Source organism: Phaseolus vulgaris, chromosome 7, assembly GCF_000499845.2.
Source record: "Phaseolus vulgaris cultivar G19833 chromosome 7, P. vulgaris v2.0, whole genome shotgun sequence".
NCBI lineage: Eukaryota > Viridiplantae > Streptophyta > Magnoliopsida > Fabales > Fabaceae > Phaseolus > Phaseolus vulgaris.
The window spans coordinates 32,582,717-32,603,894 of record NC_023753.2 but is presented as its reverse complement, the minus strand read 5'-3'; the positions used below and the strand labels follow the sequence as shown (position 1 = coordinate 32,603,894).

The 21,178-nt window shown below is 33.2% G+C and overlaps 3 protein-coding genes, 1 long non-coding RNA gene and 1 pseudogene across 8 annotated transcripts; 3 read left to right on the top strand and 2 right to left on the bottom strand.

The window, feature by feature from the left end:
- Nucleotide 1: 1 nt before the first annotated feature.
- On the bottom strand, nt 2–2,811 carry LOC137830098 (uncharacterized). The gene is made up of 4 exons (XR_011084156.1): nt 2,746–2,811; nt 1,016–1,820; nt 787–921; nt 2–698 (listed from the first exon to the last, which is right to left on the bottom strand). It is a non-coding gene; the product is annotated as an uncharacterized lncRNA (long non-coding RNA).
- A 66-nt stretch (nt 2,812–2,877) lies between these two features.
- On the top strand, nt 2,878–5,859 carry LOC137830094 (AP-3 complex subunit mu-like). 5 transcript variants are annotated; one of them, XM_068637228.1, is made up of 8 exons: nt 2,878–3,155; nt 3,261–3,360; nt 3,439–3,549; nt 3,637–3,726; nt 3,827–4,074; nt 4,373–4,582; nt 4,784–4,991; nt 5,347–5,859. In XM_068637228.1, exons 1-8 carry the CDS (start codon nt 3,121–3,123, stop codon nt 5,590–5,592), a joined length of 1,248 nt encoding a protein of 415 aa, XP_068493329.1. In that variant the 5' UTR covers nt 2,878–3,120; the 3' UTR covers nt 5,593–5,859. The 5 variants fall into 5 exon arrangements, with proteins under 5 accessions (XP_068493329.1, XP_068493331.1, XP_068493330.1 ...); XM_068637230.1 differs by having other exon boundaries at nt 2,974–3,155; nt 5,320–5,859; XM_068637232.1 differs by having other exon boundaries at nt 3,007–3,155; nt 3,482–3,549.
- A 1,275-nt stretch (nt 5,860–7,134) lies between these two features.
- LOC137830093 (alkaline/neutral invertase A, mitochondrial-like) lies at nt 7,135–11,076 on the top strand. Its single transcript, XM_068637227.1, has 6 exons — nt 7,135–8,155; nt 8,551–8,710; nt 8,861–9,072; nt 9,368–9,861; nt 10,033–10,081; nt 10,473–11,076. The coding sequence occupies exons 1-6, from the start codon at nt 7,442–7,444 to the stop codon at nt 10,797–10,799; spliced, it is 1,956 nt and encodes a 651-aa protein (XP_068493328.1). The 5' UTR covers nt 7,135–7,441; the 3' UTR covers nt 10,800–11,076.
- A 1,973-nt stretch (nt 11,077–13,049) lies between these two features.
- On the top strand, nt 13,050–16,205 carry LOC137830096 (protein AGENET DOMAIN (AGD)-CONTAINING P1). The gene is made up of 3 exons (XM_068637233.1): nt 13,050–13,790; nt 13,914–14,354; nt 15,991–16,205. Exons 1-3 carry the CDS (start codon nt 13,338–13,340, stop codon nt 16,003–16,005), a joined length of 909 nt encoding a protein of 302 aa, XP_068493334.1. The 5' UTR covers nt 13,050–13,337; the 3' UTR covers nt 16,006–16,205.
- A 1,287-nt stretch (nt 16,206–17,492) lies between these two features.
- On the bottom strand, nt 17,493–18,298 carry LOC137830092 (uncharacterized; annotated as a pseudogene).
- Nucleotides 18,299–21,178: the final 2,880 nt, after the last annotated feature.

Sequence of the window (21,178 nt, the reverse complement as noted above, 5' to 3'; positions counted from 1 at the left end):
ATGAATCACAAAATAAATCCACTCACATTCAGAGTTTCCACAATAAATAAGTTCTTAACAAAAATATTTGTTACGACAATTTCATAAGAAGATAAATTCTACAATAGCACATAAACTACAATAGTATCAACAATGTCAATAAACCATAATTCCACTAACTTAAAACTAGAAAAACCTAAAAACTTATCAATTAACCAACTACTTAAGCATCAATTTTTGAGTTTTTTTCCTTCCTCCTTGAATATGTTGTCTAGGTGTTCTCAAAACAACAATCTTAAAACGTTTCATGGGTTCACGGTTCATTTTAGAAACATGTTGACTTCTTCATTTGACCGATCTTCATCTCCATGTAAATCTTTCTCTTCATGTACATCTTCATGATTACTTTCTAGCTTTTTGAAGTATGTGCAATCCACTGAAAGAGGTTCAACTTCAACTATTTCCGAACGAGTATCATCAGGAACAAAATTTCTGCTTGCAATTAACTCAAGTATGTCCTTCACCTCTTTCTCCATTCTCGTGATTAATACTTCATGCTCCTCACATTTGCGTATCAATTCAACAACTTTTACCCTCATTGTACGAACTTCATCCTTTGTTGGTTTCTTCTTCTTAATTCCACAACCAAATTGGTGAAAAGCTTCTTGAACAAATTCACTACAAAGTTCTTCATTCGAAGCACATAACTCAACAACAACCTGTTCGTTGACATATATAATTTCAAACTTAATTATCTACATTCAGAACAACATTAATGTAGTGCAAATTCCAATAAAAATGACATACCATATTCTTACGCAGACCATGTCAAAGTTCATGGTCATCAACTCTAACATCCATCCAATGCATGATACGGGGATATTTATTTCCACTTGTAGGTACGTGACGCTTATAAGAGAACAAATGCTCCATCACCCATATCTTAAGAATGAATAAAAAAAATCATTTATTACGAAGTCAAAGACATGCACAATTATTACAAACATTTAGCAATAACAAAAATGTTTCATATTACCTGCAACAGGTAAACACAACCATCCAAATGGATAAGCGACATACTTTTCTGGGTCATCCTTTTTGAAGCCGAACACAAACTATCAACCAAAATTCCATACACTAAACCCCCCCAATTATATGTACCTAGTTTGTCTAAATCATCAACAATGTTAAACAATCCATCATGAACTAAACCCATTTTAGTAGGCAAATTTTTTTTTGACAATCCTAATAGAATGTACAACTTACACAAGTCCTCTGAGGAAATACCGTTGTCACGTTTCAAAATTTCAGAATAAATCATTTCCGCAGTTACATCGCCTTCTTCAAAAAAAAACTCCTAATGCAATATATAATTCTAGTTTTCCTTAAATCAATTTTTGTACCAGTTACTCTTAAACCTACACCTAAACACACATCTAACAAACTAAACGACACAAATTGATACCGAATTGCAAAACCTTGCTTCCTCTCCACCCAAACATTACATAACTTAACTTAAAAGTCCACGACTCAATTTTATCTCCTCACGCACAAACACAAGCCATCCAAATGGGGTGGACTGTATAATAGACTTTTGTTCCAAACTTAAGTGCTTGTTCACAAGACCCAAACACTTTGACTTGCAATTATGCCTAAACACTTGTATATCAAATCAAATACAAATACACTTTAATATATAAAATTATCAAAAAAACAAATATACCATCATGTCTACTTTAAAACAAAAATCATCATTTCAATCAAACTTTAACTTGAGGCTCGGGATGAGAATCAATCGTAACAACCTCCTGATCTGAACGTCCGCTACTTGACATTATATCCTGAACAAGTAATTACTTAATCAATTGAAAACCATGAACAACACAATTCAATTCTACAAAAAACCAAAATAAATACTGCCCCAACAAAATACATGTAAGAAATTAATAAAAATCATACGGATTTTAACTATGCAAAAACGTGGTGGCAGGTCACCACTTATTACCACATATGTCATCCCTTGCCCATCCTCCTTGCCCATCTCAACCCTCATAAAACCAAAAAACCAGATGTGAACCTTAAGTTGAAAGGTTACAAGACAGTGCATAAATATCTACATAGACCACATTTGAAGCTACCCTTACAACAATAAATTCTCTAACCTTCAATCAGCTCACTACACTCCCTTTTCGACCCTCACAACACCAAAAAGCACATGCAAACATAACACTAGTAAGACAACATGACAGTACAAAAAGGGCTTCGTAGGTCACCACAAAAAAAGGAAGGGGTCACCACTTCCCCATACAATGTCACTAATTTAGGACATTAACATTCCCATTGAATTTTATCACTAGTAACTCAGTCCCTAACCTTCTGGACACACAAAAACTTCAAAACTAGTCCCAAAATTGCAGAGCACAAAACAATGAAATCCAAATCCATTCAAACTTCAAAACTCAAAAACCACAACACCAAACAAACAAATGAAATTACACTACACTCAACGCTAAAAAACGGAAATCAAAGCAATAGCAAAACAATCAAACAAATAACATCGTACCAAACGAACCAAAATACATACATCAATCAAAATCGCACTCTTAAACGAAAACCCTAAACCCTCAAGATGACATCGCTGCCGCTTCGCTAAATGACACACAACCCTAAACCCTAAACCCTAAACAACCCTCAAACGCGCTTTACTTTCACAATCCACAACCCTCAAATGAAATGTTCTTCCATTGGAATCCAGAATCCTCCTACCTGTCAAACGCACATTTCAAAAGCTCTTCATTCGCAAATTCAGAAACTGCACGGTTCAAATACAATTTATTTTCAATTTTTTCACCTCAGCAACTACACACTATTTGTTTAATATTAAAACTGCCATGTCAGACGGTTGTATTTTGGAGCAACACGCAAATCCAGTTGTCAAAATATCGGTGGTCAATAGTTTATTGGATATCCATGTCAGCAGGTAAGTTTGCCAGCTTCTTCTGGTTGGAATCATTGCAAAGCTGACGCATTGTTCATTGTTTTCATAATCCTTTCTTTCACCGCAAAGCAAACTCTTTTCCGCACTCTTCTTCACTACCAATTCTCCTTCCGATTTTGGGTTTACTCCTGAGAAATACAGTGATGCTGCAGTGCATATTTCTCCTCTCAGATGCCGGGTAAGATAAATCAAACTTCGTAAGCTTCATTTTATTTAAAATCTGCTCTACTTGCTGCAAATTCAGTTAAATTTGATTGCAATTTGAATTTGATTTCATGTGAAGAGAGGTAATGCTAGAGAAACAGCTTTCGGGGCACTTAGTCGATCGCTCCATTTGTGCCTGGTTCTGGGAACAAGCCGTTTCACTTGGCGACTCCTTCAAGGTTTTTTTTTTCTTTCGGATTTTTTAATTTCATTGACCTTTTTTATTTGCGTTCTTCATTCAACTATTTTACTTTTAGCAACAACCAGTGATTAGCTCTCATACGCATTACATTTTCCAAGTTTTTCGTGATGGAATCACTTTTTTGGGGTGCACGCAAATTGAAATGCCACCCTTGATGGCCATTGAGGTATATTTTTTGCTACTGAGAATATGAAGCCGATTGAATGCTACTCTGTTTACTTATTAATTTTTCTCTTAACTATCTCATTTTCAGTTTCTCTGTAGGGTAGCTGATGTCCTCAATGATTATTTTGGGACCTTAAACGAAGACATAATTAAAGACAACTTTGTCATTGTGTACGAGGTACTTGTCTCAATTACTAACCTCTACTGATATAGCTTTATCAATTGGTTTCTGCTGATTAGATGCAAACTAACCAGTTTACTTTTTGTTATTCTTTTAGCTGTTGGATGAGATGATAGATAATGGCTTCCCCTTAACTACAGAACCTAGTAGCCTGCGAGAGATTATTTATCCGCCAAATGTGGTTAACAAAGCCTTGAGCATTGTGACTGGTAGCAATTCAAATGTGAGTGATACCCTTCCTAGGGCTACCGCATCTTGTATTCCCTGGAGAACATCAGAGCCAAAGTACTCCAACAATGAAGTATATGTAGAACTTGTTGAAGAAATGGATGCGATTATTAACAGGTCTATATGCTCATTCTTCTTTATCTCTTCTTAAAATTACACTTTGATAGTGATAAATTAATGGTGTTTCTACTTTTTGGATATTGCGGTCTTATGCTACAATGTTTTGGTGAATGGGACATCTACTTTCCAAGATTTGTGAATGGTACTAACTCTTGGAAGCTAGAAGGAACTTGCAGAAACCTTTTTTGTAAAACATTATTGCAGATCATGTTCAGACCGCTCTTTTGTAGATTTTATCTTTTGGAGAATTTCATTTTTTCCTAGTAGTCACAGCTAAATAGCTTTATTCATTCAGGGATGGAGGTTTGTTGAAATGTGAGATCTATGGTGAAGTTCAAGTAAATTCCCGTATCTCAGGTTTTCCTGATTTAACCCTTTCATTTACAAATCCTTCCGTCCTAGATGATGTCAGGTTCCATCCGTGTGTTCGTTTTCGGCCTTGGGAGTCTCATCAAATTCTTTCTTTTGTGCCTCCTGATGGACAATTTAAGCTTATGAGCTACAGGTACAAACCCACTTGTTTGTTGCCTGGATCAGGATATGAAACTAGCATGCTGTAAGCTTTGTTTCTCTTGGCTGTGTTTTTCAAGAACCAAAATCTTTTTCAAAAAGTTGTAATCGATACAGTTGTAATTGTGAATGTTGAATTTTAATATTTGTATTCCCACTTTCTGTTCTTTCAACAATTCAAGCACTTCACTTTCAGAGTAAGAGAGTTGAAGAGCACCCCAATATATGTAAAGCCACAGTTAATTTCGGATGGTGGGACATGTCATCTTAGTGTATTGGTTGGAATAAGAAATGATCCTGGAAAGACAATCGACTCGGTTACTGTTCAGTTTCAGCTCCCTCCGTTCATCTTATCAGCTGATTTGACTTCAAATCATGGAACAGTGAACATCCTTGCTAAAAAGGTACTTAGTTTCGCTAGTATCATGCTTCTAGTGAATAGTGAGTAGCAGTGTTTCATATTGACCTTTAATTATCCACTGTTAACCTTGAAAGTAATTAAAATCATCAAAGATAAGCTTCTATGGTCCATTTATGAAATTTCATTAGTAACTAGTGTATACAAAGTATGAAAGGTGCTGATAAAAAAGAACATAGTATGAAAGGTTTTCATACTGTTATCCAATTACAAAACCATCGGTAAGTGATTGCAATGATTTTTACCATAACTACTTTAGAAATGATGATTTCTGACTGATTGACCGTGTAAATTTTATACTAACATTACTCTAGCTTTATTTTTTCTTTATATCATACTAGACATGCATATGGTCCATTGGTCAGATTCCAAAAGATAAAGCTCCTTCCATGTCTGGATTATTGGTGGTTGAAACTGGTTTGGAGCGCCTTCATGTCTTCCCCTCATTTCAAGTGGGTTTTAGGATCATGGGTGTCGCCCTCTCTGGTCTGCAAATAGATAAACTGGATCTGAAGAATGAACCAGGCCGATTTTACAAAGGTTTTAGAGCTCTTACTCGGGCAGGTCAATTTGATGTAAGATCATAATTTAGGATCTACCATAAGTCATATGTATAGTGTGGATATGAAGTTTTATTGCCTATAGTAACATTAGGTGGTTTCTTTTGTAAAGTAGACAATGTTTTCTTCTAGTCATGAGTTATTCTTTGCTGAACCTTATGTTTGCTTCCATCCCATTATCAAGTGGTACAAAACCTCTGCATTTCTTGCGTACTTAGTATCCCAAAACTTTGTTAAGATGTACACATTTTTTCATTCTCTTAATGTCATCTGATCTCTATCTAGTTTTGTTTATACATTTTTATAAAAATATGTTTGTACATTAGGAAGGAATAGCTTTTATCATAAATAGTTTAATCTCATAATAAAATAGGTAGACGTGTATTGTTTGTGCTTCAAGATTTAAAGACGTTGGATGCAGTTCATATGAAATCCTTGATTATAAGTATTATTTAATCCTTGAGAAAATATTTTTTTTTTAAGAACATGAAATATAAATTTATCGAAGTTGTTTAATTTTTTCCATTTAAATTTAATTATTTAGTTGTCTTTTGTTATCAGTATATGCGACAATAATTTGTCATTAAATTTTTATTTGAATACTTTTCATCTTATTAATTTTTCTTATATATACATATATATCGTATAATTTTAGAACTTGTAATTTAAGTAACTTTGGATTCGATTCTTGCCACTTTATTTTTATAAGTAAAAGCTTGATTTCGGATTTGTACTTGAAACTCAATATTTTACCGGGGCAGCAGATCCAAGAATAATCGGGTTGATTGTTTTTCTCAACACCTTTTTTCAATTTTTTTATACACACTTTTTTCAATTGTAACATAATTTCTTTACTTTGATTTTAGTGCAAACATGATTCTAATACTTATAACAACTTAGAATTGTGATGGGCAAATTTTGAAAATGAATTTGTATAAAATATTATTTGGTTTTGTATAGCTTTTGGAAATTTATATTTAGTTTTATAAAAGAATAATATTTTTACATTTTACATTTGAACGAATTTCTGATGAGAGATTCAAACTGATTTAAATTTGGTAAATATAAATCTAGAAGGATAGTAAAGTTTTACTAAGATTAAATATTGAAATATTTTTTTATGCAGTGAGAAATCGTGTTGAATACTTGCTGTCGGTAAGTGTCAGTGATGTTATTACTAAAAAGTGAAAAAAGCCATATAATTAGAATTGTAAGATTTTTATTCGTGATCAGTAAATTTAATATTTTTTTAGGAAATCTTCATTTTTAAATTTTATTTAAAATAATTGAATTAATTAGAATTCAAACTAATTTTTTAAGTGGTGAATGGTGATATTGACAATTCTTTTATTTTGATGACATTCAGGAAAATTATTATATGCTCCATAATTTTTTTTTAGGAAGATTGCAGTATTTTTTTTCCTATATATTTTTTCATTATGGAATAAATGTCAACAAATTTATAATGTTAGAAAAAATTGTAGTGATATTAGGCAGCACCAAAGTTAGAAAATAGTCCCTAACATAAACAACAAAGTGTATTTAAATCTACATGGAGGTGATAAGATCAAAACATTGAAATGCAGAGAAGTGTAGAAATCAAATTAATAATTAAACCAGATTCAAATATTCTGAAACTAATCTTTGGATAACCTACTCACGTTCTAAAACGAAAAGGTATAGAAGAATTTTGTGTCCCCGCCGGCAACAGCACCGCCTTCAGCCCACATGCCATGATTCCATAACCACTCATTCTAAGCCTTCTCACCCATTCTTACAAACACCACACCCCCAATGCTAATACTTTCGTGTTTAACGTATTTCTCATACAAATTTCCTTAGATTTCGTCTCTGTTGCCACTCCTATTTCTTTGTCATGATGAACACAATTGCCCTTATTCGCAACCGCGCCATGAAATCCATTCGCAGGATTCTCATCAGTTCTCGGAACTCATCGCCTTTTCCGTCCACACCTGCATATTCTGATCACTCTCCTTTTATAGCTAACAATTTGCCGAAACCTTGTTTCAATCATCACCACCCTATGCAAATGAATCGTTTGCAAATGCATCGCATAAAGGGTATTGCACGGAATTTTTTTGGCTTGCCCTCTTCGAATTTCGCCCCTTTATCAATGCCCTTTAGTTTGATCACATCCGACGGGGACGTCTCTACCTTCAAGTTTCGAAATTGCTCGACCTCTGTGGAGACCCGTGGCCATGACAACAATTTTGAGAGGATTTACGTACAGGGTGGCATGAATAACGTGAAGCCGTTGGTGGTGGAAAGTTCTCATGAGGATGTTGTAGATGAGAGAAATTTAGGTGGTGAAGTGAATGTGAGTGTGGGGAAGAGTAAATGGGAGGAGTCAGAGGTGGAAAAACAAGCATGGAAGTTGTTGCAGGGAGCCGTTGTGACTTATTGTGGCAACCCTGTGGGGACTGTGGCTGCAAATGATCCTGGTGACAAGCTACCCTTGAATTATGATCAGGTCTTTCTTAGGGATTTTATCCCATCAGCGCTTGCTTTCTTGCTTAGAGGAGAAAGTGAGATTGTCAAGAACTTTCTTCTTCACACCTTGCAATTGCAGGTAATTTACCCTTTTAGAGTCAGACACCTAATGATTCAATCATGTGCTTCATCACTTTAATCCCTTCTCTGTTGGAAGAATAAGAAATGTTGACAACACACGCTTTACTCTTGGCCAAATTTTATTGGACATCACAAAATTGTTATAGGTCTCGCTTCTTATTTAACGAGTTTCATGATGTTGTAGTTTTTAATAAAGTTTGATAATAGTAGACAATGTTCTAGAAAGAGCGAGTTGCTCTAGTACTCCTTTTTGGATGAATAGATTTTACAGTTCAGTGTTTTGTCTCTACTTGATTGATCCAGAAAGAAAGTGATTTTGTGTAACATAACTCATTTAGTGTTAATTTTTTTTTTTGAGAACTGATTGTTAATATTATACATTTTTGTTAAAAGAGTTGGGAGAAAACAGTGGACTGCTACAGTCCAGGGCAGGGCTTGATGCCTGCAAGTTTCAAAGTTAGAAGTGTAGCTCTGGACGAAGATAATCATGAAGAAGTTTTAGATCCTGATTTTGGGGAATCAGCCATTGGTCGCGTTGCACCTGTAGATTCAGGTTAGTATTAGCTGTTCTTAAATACTTCCCATAGAGGAATATGTTGAAAATTGCTATTGAGTTGTACACGATGAGAATTCTGAAAAATATTATTCGAGTAGTATAACAAAAGAACTTTCATTTATTATTTCTGTTTTGTTTTCTCTATAGGATTGTGGTGGATCATCCTCTTGCGAGCTTACGGGAAGCTCACTGGAGATTGCACCTTGCAAGAAAGGGCCGATGTTCAAACAGGCTTAAAAATGATCCTTAACTTGTGTTTAACAGATGGTTTCGATATGTTTCCTTCTCTGCTAGTCACTGATGGCTCTTGCATGATAGACAGGAGGATGGGCATTCATGGTCATCCCCTTGAGATCCAAGTGAGTCTAAATATGCTATGCTTCTTCATTCTTATGCCGTTTTTTTGTCTCTTCGTTTAAAATTGAACAATGCTCTGTATTACACAGTTGAAATTGCCCTAGTCTATGCGTCTATCATTATATGCTCCCGTTCCATTGATATATGTTATTTTAGTGCATATGCTTCAACTGATATTAATCTGTATTTGCTAAATAAAGATAAAACTCTGAATTCAGGTAACCTGGTTTCTGCGTTGTACTTCTACTTTTTCACATATTATCCCTCCATTTAGCTGTCGCAAGTTTTACTTTACAGGCACTATTTTACTCAGCTCTTCGCTGCTCACGTGAGATGCTTGTTGTAACTGAGGGAACCAATAATCTTATTAGAGCTATTAACAACCGACTCAGTGCTCTGTCATTCCACATTAGAGAATATTATTGGGTGGACATGAAAAAGATGAATGAAATATACAGGTATAAAACAGAAGAGTACTCCATGGATGCCATTAATAAATTCAACATCTATCCCGAACAAATTCCACTTTGGTTAATGGATTGGATTCCAGAAGAAGGCGGATATCTGATTGGGAATTTGCAGCCAGCTCACATGGACTTCAGGTTTTTCACACTTGGAAATTTTTGGTCCATTGTCTCATCATTGGGCACCCCAAGACAGAACCAGGCTATTTTAAATCTGGTAGAAGCAAAATGGGATGATCTTGTGGGCCATATGCCTCTTAAGATATGTTATCCTGCCCTGGATAATGAAGAGTGGCGCATAACTACTGGCTGTGACCCAAAGAATACGTAAGTTCTTACCATAGTTTTTTTGTTGTTGTTTGCAGACATGAGAATTTTGATTCTTTTTTAATATGAAGTGTATTTGTTGAATTCATTTTTATAATTCGTTTGCCTTTGTAGTCAAAATTGCTTCTAGTGTGTGCATCTTAATTGAAACAACATGCTTAACTTTTGCAGCCCTTGGTCATATCACAATGGTGGATCTTGGCCAACCCTTCTGTGGCAGGTAAATTTCTCCTGATGGCAATGGATTGTATTTTAAGGAAAGCTAAGATGTGTTGTTGACTATCTGCTTTGTCCTGTGTCTTACCACCTAAACTTTTGAACTCAATGGGGAATAATAAGCACGGGAGGAGTACTTACCAGGCCACCAATAGAAACTCATTCTGCTATATTGCAGAAAATTGAAAATTAAAACCGTACACTGGAGAACCTGAAGTAAGAGAAAATATCTGGAGAGATTATTTTCTCGGGTTGTTAATTGGCAGCAAATTTTTTTATAAATGAAACAAAATTATTTGCCAGTTTTGTTGCTGGGACCTTGCATGTCAATTGTCAAGTCATGAAATGTTGCTTTAATTTCTGATATATACCCTTGTACCTCATCTCAAATTCAGTTCACGCTGGCCTGCATCAAAATGGGGAGAATTGAACTTGCCCAGAAAGCAGTTGCTTTGGCTGAGAAAAGACTGCCAGTTGATTCTTGGCCTGAATACTATGATACACGCACTGGAAAATTTATTGGAAAACAAGCCCGGATGTATCAAACATGGACCATAGCTGGTTTCCTTACATCCAAGATGCTTTTGAAAGATCCTGAAATGGCATCCAGGTTATTCTGGGAGGAGGATTACGAGCTTCTAGACATATGTGTTTGTGGGCTTAGCAAGAATGGCAGAAAAAGGTGTTCCCGTGGTGCTGCCAGGTCTCAGATTCTTGTATGATGAATACCTAGTGTAGTGTGAAATTCATAGAATTCGGGGGATCATATATTTCTTTTATGTCTTTGGTAGCTTATAGTAAATGTTAAATCGGAAGGTTAACATATTCTCCATTGGTATAATTATGGTTAAGAAGGGTTCCTTTGTTCTAGGATGATAATTCTTACTTATTTTTAACAATGAGGGGATAGAAGGTTATAAGTACGTCCTCTTGTTTTGTATATGAACTAATTAATATTCACTTTGATTTATCTCACTATACAGTTGTTCCTTTGCAGCATTTTATAATGAGTTATTTATCTCTCTGTACAATTGTTTTACCTAGTTCTTCTGTGTCTTTGACTTCACTTTCTCATCACTGGTCTTAAGATTAAAGGACATTACTAATCATATAGTCAAGGTTGTCGCATAGGATGTTTACAGAGAACAGTGACTGTAACACTAGTAAGATTAAGAATTCGCCTTTTAGTTTAAAAGAACGCATTAAAAAGTAAATTATAATTATAACCGTTGACTAAAACATAATAGGTGTTATTGTGAAACAAAAACAAACTGAGTTCAGAAACTTATCAAGGATTATTTCAATAGTATTTATATTTGTGTTCCGGACTTCATGCCAAGTTCATAGAAGGCAATAATGAAGGCAATTAGGCTAGTCCCGGAACAGTTCTCAATAGTAAGAGCTTATTCCATGACAACCAATAACTAAAGTCAAGGGATACTAAAGATCGTGGTCTTTAGATAACTTTAGCAAGTAACTTACACATCTCTAATGATAAGGCAATTTGCTTATCCTTGTGATAAGGACACATGGTGACATCATAACAACACAAATAAGAATGGACATTTGTTCGATGATGGTGTTTGCAGGTAAGTTACAGTCCCCATTTGATTTTCTATTCGACCCATCCCATTGGTGTTAAAAAACTGTCTTCACTGCATCCTATTGAATGAACTGTTTTTCCTTAGGATTTGACCGTTTAGCCAATGGTATGTTTAATATTGCTCTTTTATTTATGTGGTCAATTAGCTCATGCTTTGGCCATATTGGTGTCCAAGGATCATCCATATATGTTGACAACACACTAATGGACATGCATACCATTTGCTGCGATAACATGGACCAAGCAAAAATGGTTTTTGAGGATTTCACTACCAAAACTGATGTCTGCTGGACTACTTTGACCACTGAGTACACTCATAGAGGAGACGCCTACGGTGCTCTTAAGAGTTTTCTGTCAAATGTTTCTGGTAAACTTCTGCTTTATCCCTCTTCTCTTGTTTTAAAGTCTATTTTTACTTAATTGTTTTATTTATTAGTGGTCTAAATTAGTACAACACAATTTCTTGTTGACAAACAGGAGGAAGGAGCACTGAGTCCCTTTAGCTTGTAGTGATGCTGAACTAGTGTACTAAAGACTGAAATATTTTAGATTAATGACGAAGTAGATTTATTTGGTACTGTGTTGGGAAAGTGAAGGAAGCTTATCAATTAATAGAGAGTATGCCATTTGAGCCAGACGAGTCTATCTGGGCAGCCCTTCTGGAAGCTTGTAAATTGCATAATCAACCCAGTGTGACCAAATTAGCAGCTTTAAGGGCTTTGGATATGAAGCCAATTAGGACAGGAACTTATGCCTTGATATCAAATATTTATGCTACTGAAGACATCTGGACTAATTTTGCTAGCTATAAAAAACTGAGGAGAAGTACTAAAAATAAAAATGACTCAGGAAAGCAGCTGGATTAAACTGAAAGACCAGGTTTGTAGTTTAGTTGTTGGAGATAGATTTGTTTCTTCCAATGAAGAGCTGTGTGAAGTTCTGAAATTGTTGATTATGCATATGAAAGATGTTGAGATGGACCTGATTTATACTGTATTGTACATGAGGTGAAAGAAAATCTGTAAACTAGTAAAATAATTTTATATATTATTTAAATGTTTTTATTAATATATTTTTAAATAAATAATTTATTAAGTTAAATCATATATATACACAGATAAATGTAATTACTAATTATAAAATGAGTGTTTTTTTAATACAAAAGCCTAAAACTTAGAAAAGAAATTCCATAAAAACAAAAACAACTCCACAGATAAGAACTTATAAGAAAAAAAGTTGTTTTAATACAAAATAATCCTTTTTTTTATTTTCCTTGTTTTAATTATTAAAAAGTAAGTTGATTAGTTAACTTCTTGGTATGTTTAAATATTATCTTTCAACTCCTCCTACTTATGTCCTTAATAATTATAATAAAACTGCAATCTTGAACGTAATTGTACTTTATAGGTTTTTTTTTTTCCTAATTTTTTTTACTTCAACAAAACCAATTTCATGTATCAAACCTTTATAAAATTCTCATAATTATGAAATCGGCCTGAAGAATAATTAATGCATAGAGATTATGAAGCGGTGCCCAAAAATGGACTAGTCTCTTCACATTCCCGCCAACTGCATTTATAAAAGGCTCTCTCTCTAATCTCTTCTTCCGTTCTGTTGGAATTTCCGTGACTGTCACAAACCCTAGACCCGAAGTACAATGCTACCGAAGCCCGAAACAAAAGCTGCATCGGCTTCTGCCGCCTTCTTCAAACCAGGCACTATCGTGGAAATCAGCTCTGAAGATGAAGGCTTTCGCGGTTCCTGGTTTTCCGGCACCATCATCCGCCAACTTCCCTCTGACAGGTTCCTGATAGAGTATCACAACTTGATGGCCGATGAGAAGAGCTCAAAGCGTTTGAGAGAAGCCCTGGATATACGCCAACTGCGGCCCATTCTCCCATCAGAGACAGGCCAAATATTTAAATTCGGGGATGAGGTTGATGCCTTCTACAACGACGGTTGGTGGGAGGGCTACATAACCGAGGAATTAGATAATAACAAATTCGCTGTGTATTTTAGGGCCTCAAAGGAGCAATTAGTCTTTTCCAAAGAACAACTTAGAATCCATAGAGAATGGTTTGATCACACGTGGGTCCCACCACTCCGACAGGTAAATTCATCTCTTAATCTTATTCTTATTTACTGTATTAGAAAGTACTCTAATCTAGCAGTAGGGTAGGCCTAGTTTGATTATAGTTTAATGTTATTATGACGATAGTATTGTTAATTAAAGGATAAAGGTGAATCCAATGAAGCTGTGAAGACCGAGGAGTTTGGCAAAGGGGCTATAGTGGAGGTTAGCAGTGATGAAGATGGGTTCAGTGGAGCTTGGTTTGCTGCCACTGTTGTTGAGGCAAAGGGAAATGACAAGTTCGTTGTTGAATACCAGACTCTGTTAGCTGATGATGATGCTAATCTTTTAAAAGAGGAGATTGGTGCCATGCATATAAGGCCTCCTCCACCTGAGACTAATATTGATGGTCGATTCAATCTTCTTGACGAAGTTGATGCCCTTTACAATGATGGTTGGTGGGTCGGTGTGATTTCTAAAATTCTTACTGGTTCCAAGTATGTAGTCTACTTCAGGTCTTCCAATGAGGAACTAGAATTTCAGCACTCCGATTTGAGGCTGCACCAGGACTGGATTCATGGCAAATGGGTTATGCTCTCTAAGGTATGCATTGGTGTTCACTGAAACTCTGTGATCAAGCATGCATGTTCAGACTTTTTAGAATTTCACTTGACAGCTTACAATAAAAAGTAGGTTGAGATTGACTTTTAGACTTTCATGTTAGATTTCATGTCTGCCTTTTAGACTCTGTGGCTTCTTAGGGAATCACTCTAGAAGACAGAGGCACCCAATAAATATTTTAACTGATAATGTATCTTCTCATGCTAATTGTATTCAACGTATGAAGGTTCATTCCCATCTCTAAGTTGACGGCTTCAAGGGAAAGTTTGCATTTAATCATGTTGGGATAATTACCAACATAAATTAAGTCAGTTATTAGGCTTAGTAGGTCGGAATCAAGATTTTAAATAGTGTCACTTCACTACAGTGCTGTAGCAAAGAAGAGCCCTTGGCTGCTGTTGTAGTGGTCCAAGTACTGTCGGCAATAGTACTGTCATGCATTGATGCCAAAAGGCCTCTCTTTACAATGACATTAGGGTTTTTGTGGGATTTCAATCTCTGAACTTGAAATCTATATATGTAATAGTGAAAATGATAGAGACTTGAAATTAGAAGATGATGATTCCCATATATTTGAATTTTATTGTTACATTTACTTGTATGTTTATAAGTCCTGGTGTAACCGAGTTATTTTTTGATGACGGATTCTTAATGGGTTCAATATGGGAACAACCTCTTTGCGTATGCAAGGGTATAATTGCTTACAATTATTCTCCTTCCTATTTTCCCATAGCAAAGAGCCTTATGTCACTAGGGTATGGTAGTTTTTTCTTTTTTATACTTGTGTTTTGTTTAATCCACTATGCCTTTTTATATCAGTATCAATGTCACAAACTTTGATTAGCCTTTGATCATTTTTTAGAATTTGTATGTATATAAGTATGCTGGCATAAGCTAATAAAATTTTTCAGAATTGCTGCTATATGCCATCCTACTAAACAGTTTCCAAACTTGCTCCAAATTCATTCTACATCTATGACTGTCGGCTTAGTTTTCCATCACCCTCCTCTGCATCCAAGAGACCCATATATATTCTTCTTTGCAAATCGAGTAAAACTTGCTCCAAAATTTAATCTGCATCTGTGACTGTTGCTTAGTTTGGCACCCTCATTTGACAAATCATGTTGTGACCTAAGATAATGGGTTTAGGGATGTCTAAAACAATAGAGTAAAAAGCATATCTGCATGTGTAAGAAATGAGTAGAGTGAAACAACAACTTGTTATTTTAACTAATCTCGATTATATAGTGCATGTGATACTACATAGGAATGTTTGGTTATGCTGATATATAATATCAATATAATTAAAGTATAGCTCATGACTTGTTAGTTGTAGATTATTAACGTTGTTGATCAGTATTTGACCTTGACATAATGGACGAGGTTGTTTTAGGCTGAAGATGTGTTTTTCTTTAATTTATCATGCATTCTAATCTCAATTCACAAAAATTAAGATAATATTCACACTTGCATACTTTGCAAAACTTGATTGTCTTTTTTTATAGTTGTAACTCACTTGTTCTAGTTGATTAAGACGAGTAATTGATATACGGACTCATGCAAAAATATTGTTTAGATGATCACTACCTTTTAATTCTTTTGGTTAAAAAAATTTCAGGCGATGGAGTTGTGAACGCCGAATAGGAAGAGGTAGAAGACAAAATCTGGATTCGGATCAGTTGCACATCATGGTTTACAAGTTTGTTTGGATTTAAAAACAGGAACTCATCCTCTTGATAGGCTAATGGCCACTTTAGATTTTGAATTATTTAGTTTTGCTTTAGACATTAACCTTTGACATTTTTCTGGTAAGTATATTGTCCTTTTCAGACATGCCGATTTTCTATGTTATATATTGTCCTTAAAAAAAACAGACAAGCCATAAAAAAAAAGGTTATTAAAAAATGTTATTAATATACCCTACCATTATCAGTATATTTAGTTCGAATCAACAAGATGAAAAGCAGCATGATGTAGCTTTGACAATTAATCCGTGTACCCAACCCAATGATTTTGAACTAAATTTCATAATTATCCTTCATTCCGAAATTGAATTGAAATTTTGGAATTGAAAAAAACATACCAAAAAATCTGGAATAGATTTTATGTTATTGAAATAAAAATCTCATTTTGGGATGGTAAATCTGAAATACAAATTAATTGGGTGTAGGAAGTAATTGCGTATGGCTTTTCGGTTGGGTTGAAGAAAAGTTCAATACGATTGTTGCGTTAGCAATTAAAACTGGGTAAGTGTTGGTTGGTAGGGCCAATAATGTTTCTCTTAATTAGGTTGGAGGTTAAACATCGCATTAGGGGTCTCAGTATGAGCACATGTAATGTATTCCCTAAATATTAATCACTTAATAATAGCCAAAATAAAGATAACCAATAAAGTAAGGGAACTTCTTTATACATTACTTTATCAGATCAGGGTTTTCTTCACTTGAATCATTGTCTCCCTCAATCCCAATCATTAAAAACAAAGTTTACAGTTTAAATTATAAATAAATAATAAGTTAAAAATTATGCACTCTTATGAAAGGCTTGTGATCCTGAACTTACTATTCTTTCTCACTTTTTTTTTTATCTCTTTCTACAGTAAATTGTTATAAAATTAAATGTTATTGAATTTTTCCAGAGAAATTAGTTAAAAAAATCATTTAAGATTATTTTTAATACAACTATTGGACTGTTTTTTTTAAATAAATTGTTATAATAAAATAATAATTTATTAAAATTACAACCGAATGTAGCTGTGTAGGTATGCTAAAGTCATGATATAGGGACAATTCACTTTTTCTTTCTACATTCATCAAATATTATTATTTTAATACTTTTTATATTATTTAATTATAAATTTATCATTTATTATTTATAATTTTTTTTAAACTAGCTGATGGTTGCATACAACTCTTTTGAGTTCTCAAGTATAGTTTTTCTAAAAGAAATATCGGTCTTCAAGTATGTGCATTGCACAGTTAATATTTGTTTTTATTCCAAAGCATGAAGATGAGAGTTGTTTAATGCATTATAAGGTGCTGAACCCCAATAGAAAACTGAGGATCAATTTCACGTAGTTCAGACGATGTGAAATAATATTAGAAACTTAAGAGAACAAAGTTTAATACTAATACAAATTTATAACTTAAGCATTTGTTTTTTCTTTCTAGCTGTAGATAGCTTAGCTGATAATAGCTTGCTAGAGCATTGCTGTAGAGTAAGAAAGAAATTGAAAGCATTACAACTTAGACATAAAACCTATAGAATAATAAACTTATTATGATATAACAGTGAGTACTCATACATAGCCATAGCAGAACCACCAGAGGAAGAATCAAACCTCTTGAACTTCAACAGCATTACCAACTTGTTTCACTTCCTTCAGCTCTTCCTTCTTCACTTTCTTCTCTTCTTTATTCTTCACTTCCTTAATTGGCTCCTCAATCACAAAAGCTGAGACCGGGAATGTCCTGAACAACGCTGTAGAGGTCTTGAATGTGATCTTGTCACTGGGTGGATCATCAACAAAGATCTCATTCAGTGTCAACCAAACCAAGAGTTCTTTGGCCTTCACACCAGTGAGCTTCTTTATCTTACCAACCTCAACATAGGCAGTGATCTCAGTTGCATAGGACACTTGCCTCCCAATCTTCTCAAACTTGTGGTTTATGGTCTTCTTCTGCTTCAGCCACACAAACCCACTTTCTTTCTCGTACCCACATTCCTCAATGTCCTTCAAGGGCAAAAGGCCATTGGGTAGCCCTACCTCCTTCAGCAGCAACTTTGTCTTTTCTTGGCAGAGTTCATCTCCACGGTACACCTCGGATTTGGCCCTGATCTCTGCAGACACTAGTTTCATTTTCTCTTCTTTTCTGATATTATGATCAGTTAACGTGTGTTTTGTGATTTGTGAAGGAGAGATAGGTGGGGTTGATATAGCCCTAGTGCTATCTCTTTGCCCTTCTATCTCCCATAAACTTCAACAAATGCCATCCTCATAGTTCATAATGTGAACTCGTATGTACATGACTTTAATTTTGTAATGTTATGTTCATTCACTATTAAGGTAGTTGGTGAGCAAGAACGTGTGTCTTAAATGCCTATCTGCATGTCTTTACCATATGGCTGAACTTGTATTGAAAAAGTATGCAAATGAGAGTCTTTTTGCAGTAAATTTTTCTGTCAAATTCGTTTGGGCAGGTGTACTTTTCTTTCTAGGTATTACAGCTATGTCAATTTTTAGAAAATGGATTGAATACGGTAGAAAATGACAGCATTCATGTAACAACACTTTACTACTGTCAGAGCCAGATTGGAAGGATTGTATTATAAATCTGTGTTTTGAATCAGATTTAATTGCCACTTGCAAGCAATTCAGATTCTAATTTACCATTTTAGGAAGGTCATAACCATTGTGTATGCACAAAATATATGTGTTTCAAGGAATGGATTAATCCTTTGTAATGACTGTGATTTCCATCTTTGTTACCTTTGTATGAACACAATGTATTTTTAAACACTTAGGGCTGAGATAAATATGTGGCTTTCATTTCATTTAAAAGAAAGTATTTATTAGTTTTATTGATAATTATTAATTATATTTCGATTAGAAAGGTTGACTGGTTACTTTTGAAGTATTTATTAATTTTATTAATTATTATTTTTATTGAATAGTTTGACTGATTAGCATAATAAGGAATTTCTCTTCTTAATTATGTTCTTATTGCAGAAAACATTAATGTAGTTAAATTCTTTAGAGACTTTTATATTTCTTAGTTTGCAACTAAAAAGAATTTGGTCATATAGCTAATTTGCTAATTAAAAAATACATTTATATCCGGTGAACTAAATTATTCTTTCACAATTTATTCCATCTTAAATTTTTTGGATTCATTAAATACTTAAAAAAATTATATTTCTTAATTAAGTTCCGTTTGTCTAATTTTTTATTAAGTGTATCACATGGTTATATTTGTTAAAAAATATAAAATTTTATAATAAATAAAAAATGATATTGTAATTAATATAAATTAATTTTATTATTTTAATGGAAAATGGGTTAAATAATTAGATTGGAGATTTTGCTGTCATTATTATTGATGTAAAGGATGAGGACAATTTTTGTTATCAATAACTGAATAATAAAAATTAATTTATCACTAATGTGACCGACAAAATAACAACTATGTCACTCAATTTAAATTTTTTAATACTCAATAAATAAATAAAAATTAATAAAGACTCCATTAAAAATATATAAATTTATGAAAAATTTAAAAATTAATTAAATCAAATATATATATATATATAAATATTATATAAACATGTATGTAGGTGTAGGAAAATCTGAAACAAATTGATAATAGCATTTTAAAAAACTAACTTTGTGGAGATAACATATGACCATTTTGTTGAGGTTTCATTCTTCATGGTCAAGTTTTGTTTTACAGTGGAGTTTTCTGGATGTTCCTATTACAAGTTCAATTCTTTTATACCTTATCTTAGTTTGGTAGTATTTTGTTTCCAGTCAATAAATCATCTACTGTTTTACTCATGTCTAGTAAGGCAATTTCATTTTTCTTTTTCTCAAATCCTGATAAAAATTGTCACAAGTTAAATCAATGATAGACCTATTAAATCAAAAAGAATTGAATCATGACATTTAGATCATGATCATTACACTAATTGAAAAATGAAATAGAGAATTACATATTACTATTAAATATAAATTTAGTTTAATAATAAAAGTTCTATTCAAACTAAACAATTTAAAAAATTAATTAAAGTTCAAATATTTCTTAAAAAAATTATTATTGAATAAAATAAAATGTATTAAAATTTATTTACATTTAAAAATAGTAAATTGTTTTTCATAAAGATCAACTAGATAATTAATGTGTCATAATCGGCACCAATATCCTAAGAGATCGGTATATATCTGTGGTGATAGAACTGTAGAAGCTATGGGTGGATGACCTAACACTTTATTGTTTACTACTCTTTGCTATCATAATACTTTAAAAAAAAATATAGAAATTTCTTGAAAACTATAGATTTTGATGTAGTTGAAAATTGAATGCATAATAAAGAGTGAAGAGAGAAAGCAGTGAGGTGTAATATTACAGTTGGGAAGGTCACCTATTGATGTGTTATGAATGAATATTAATAACATCACCTCACATCATATTCAATTAGTAAAAAAGTGTGCCTTCTAGTGCATGGGTTAAAAATAGTAAAAAAAATGTGTTAAAAATAAAAATTTAGAAAATTTATATAAAAAACTTTTATAAATTAATTTATACATGGGTTAGTTTTAACTTATAAAAACTCAAGGACAAAACTTCAATATGCCACAACTATGCCTGTCAAATTTTATTTTAAGAAAAATGTTAACTATTATCCTTAAGTGCTAAGAGTATCATTTTAAGAAAAATGATTTTTTTAAAACTATTACTTTATAAATTAAAATTAATTTGAAAGTTAAAAATAAAAATTTAGAAAATTTATATAAAAAACTTTTACAAATTAATTTATACATGAGTTAGTTTTAACTTATAAAAAAACTTATTTAGTATAAACATAGTTAAAAAAATCAAATGCATATTAAACTATGAAATAGTAAATGATTTTTAGAAATAATTATTATTAATACTCGATCTATTGTACTAAAATTATAAAATCAATAGAAAAAATTATTATTAATCATTAGTGTTTTTTTTTTACCGTCACAAACTACTGTTTTAATAATATAATAAAAATGTCTGATTAAATTTTGTTGGAAACAAACTAATTTGTGGATGATAAAC

Bases quoted from the DNA above. Each gene is read 5' to 3' on its own strand.
- LOC137830094 (XM_068637228.1), top strand. From the start codon at position 3,121: ATGCTGCAGTGCATATTTCTCCTCTCAGATGCCGG. The intron at 3,550-3,636 runs GTATATTTTTTG...TCTCATTTTCAG, and splicing joins CACCCTTGATGGCCATTGAG to TTTCTCTGTAGGGTAGCTGA. The intron at 3,727-3,826 runs GTACTTGTCTCA...TTATTCTTTTAG, and splicing joins ACTTTGTCATTGTGTACGAG to CTGTTGGATGAGATGATAGA.
- LOC137830093 (XM_068637227.1), top strand. From the start codon at position 7,442: ATGATGAACACAATTGCCCTTATTCGCAACCGCGCCATGAAATCCATT. The intron at 8,711-8,860 runs GTTAGTATTAGC...TTTTCTCTATAG, and splicing joins CGTTGCACCTGTAGATTCAG to GATTGTGGTGGATCATCCTC. The intron at 10,082-10,472 runs GTAAATTTCTCC...TCTCAAATTCAG, and splicing joins GGCCAACCCTTCTGTGGCAG to TTCACGCTGGCCTGCATCAA.
- LOC137830096 (XM_068637233.1), top strand. From the start codon at position 13,338: ATGCTACCGAAGCCCGAAACAAAAGCTGCATCGGCTTCTGCCGCCTTC. The intron at 13,791-13,913 runs GTAAATTCATCT...TGTTAATTAAAG, and splicing joins GGGTCCCACCACTCCGACAG to GATAAAGGTGAATCCAATGA.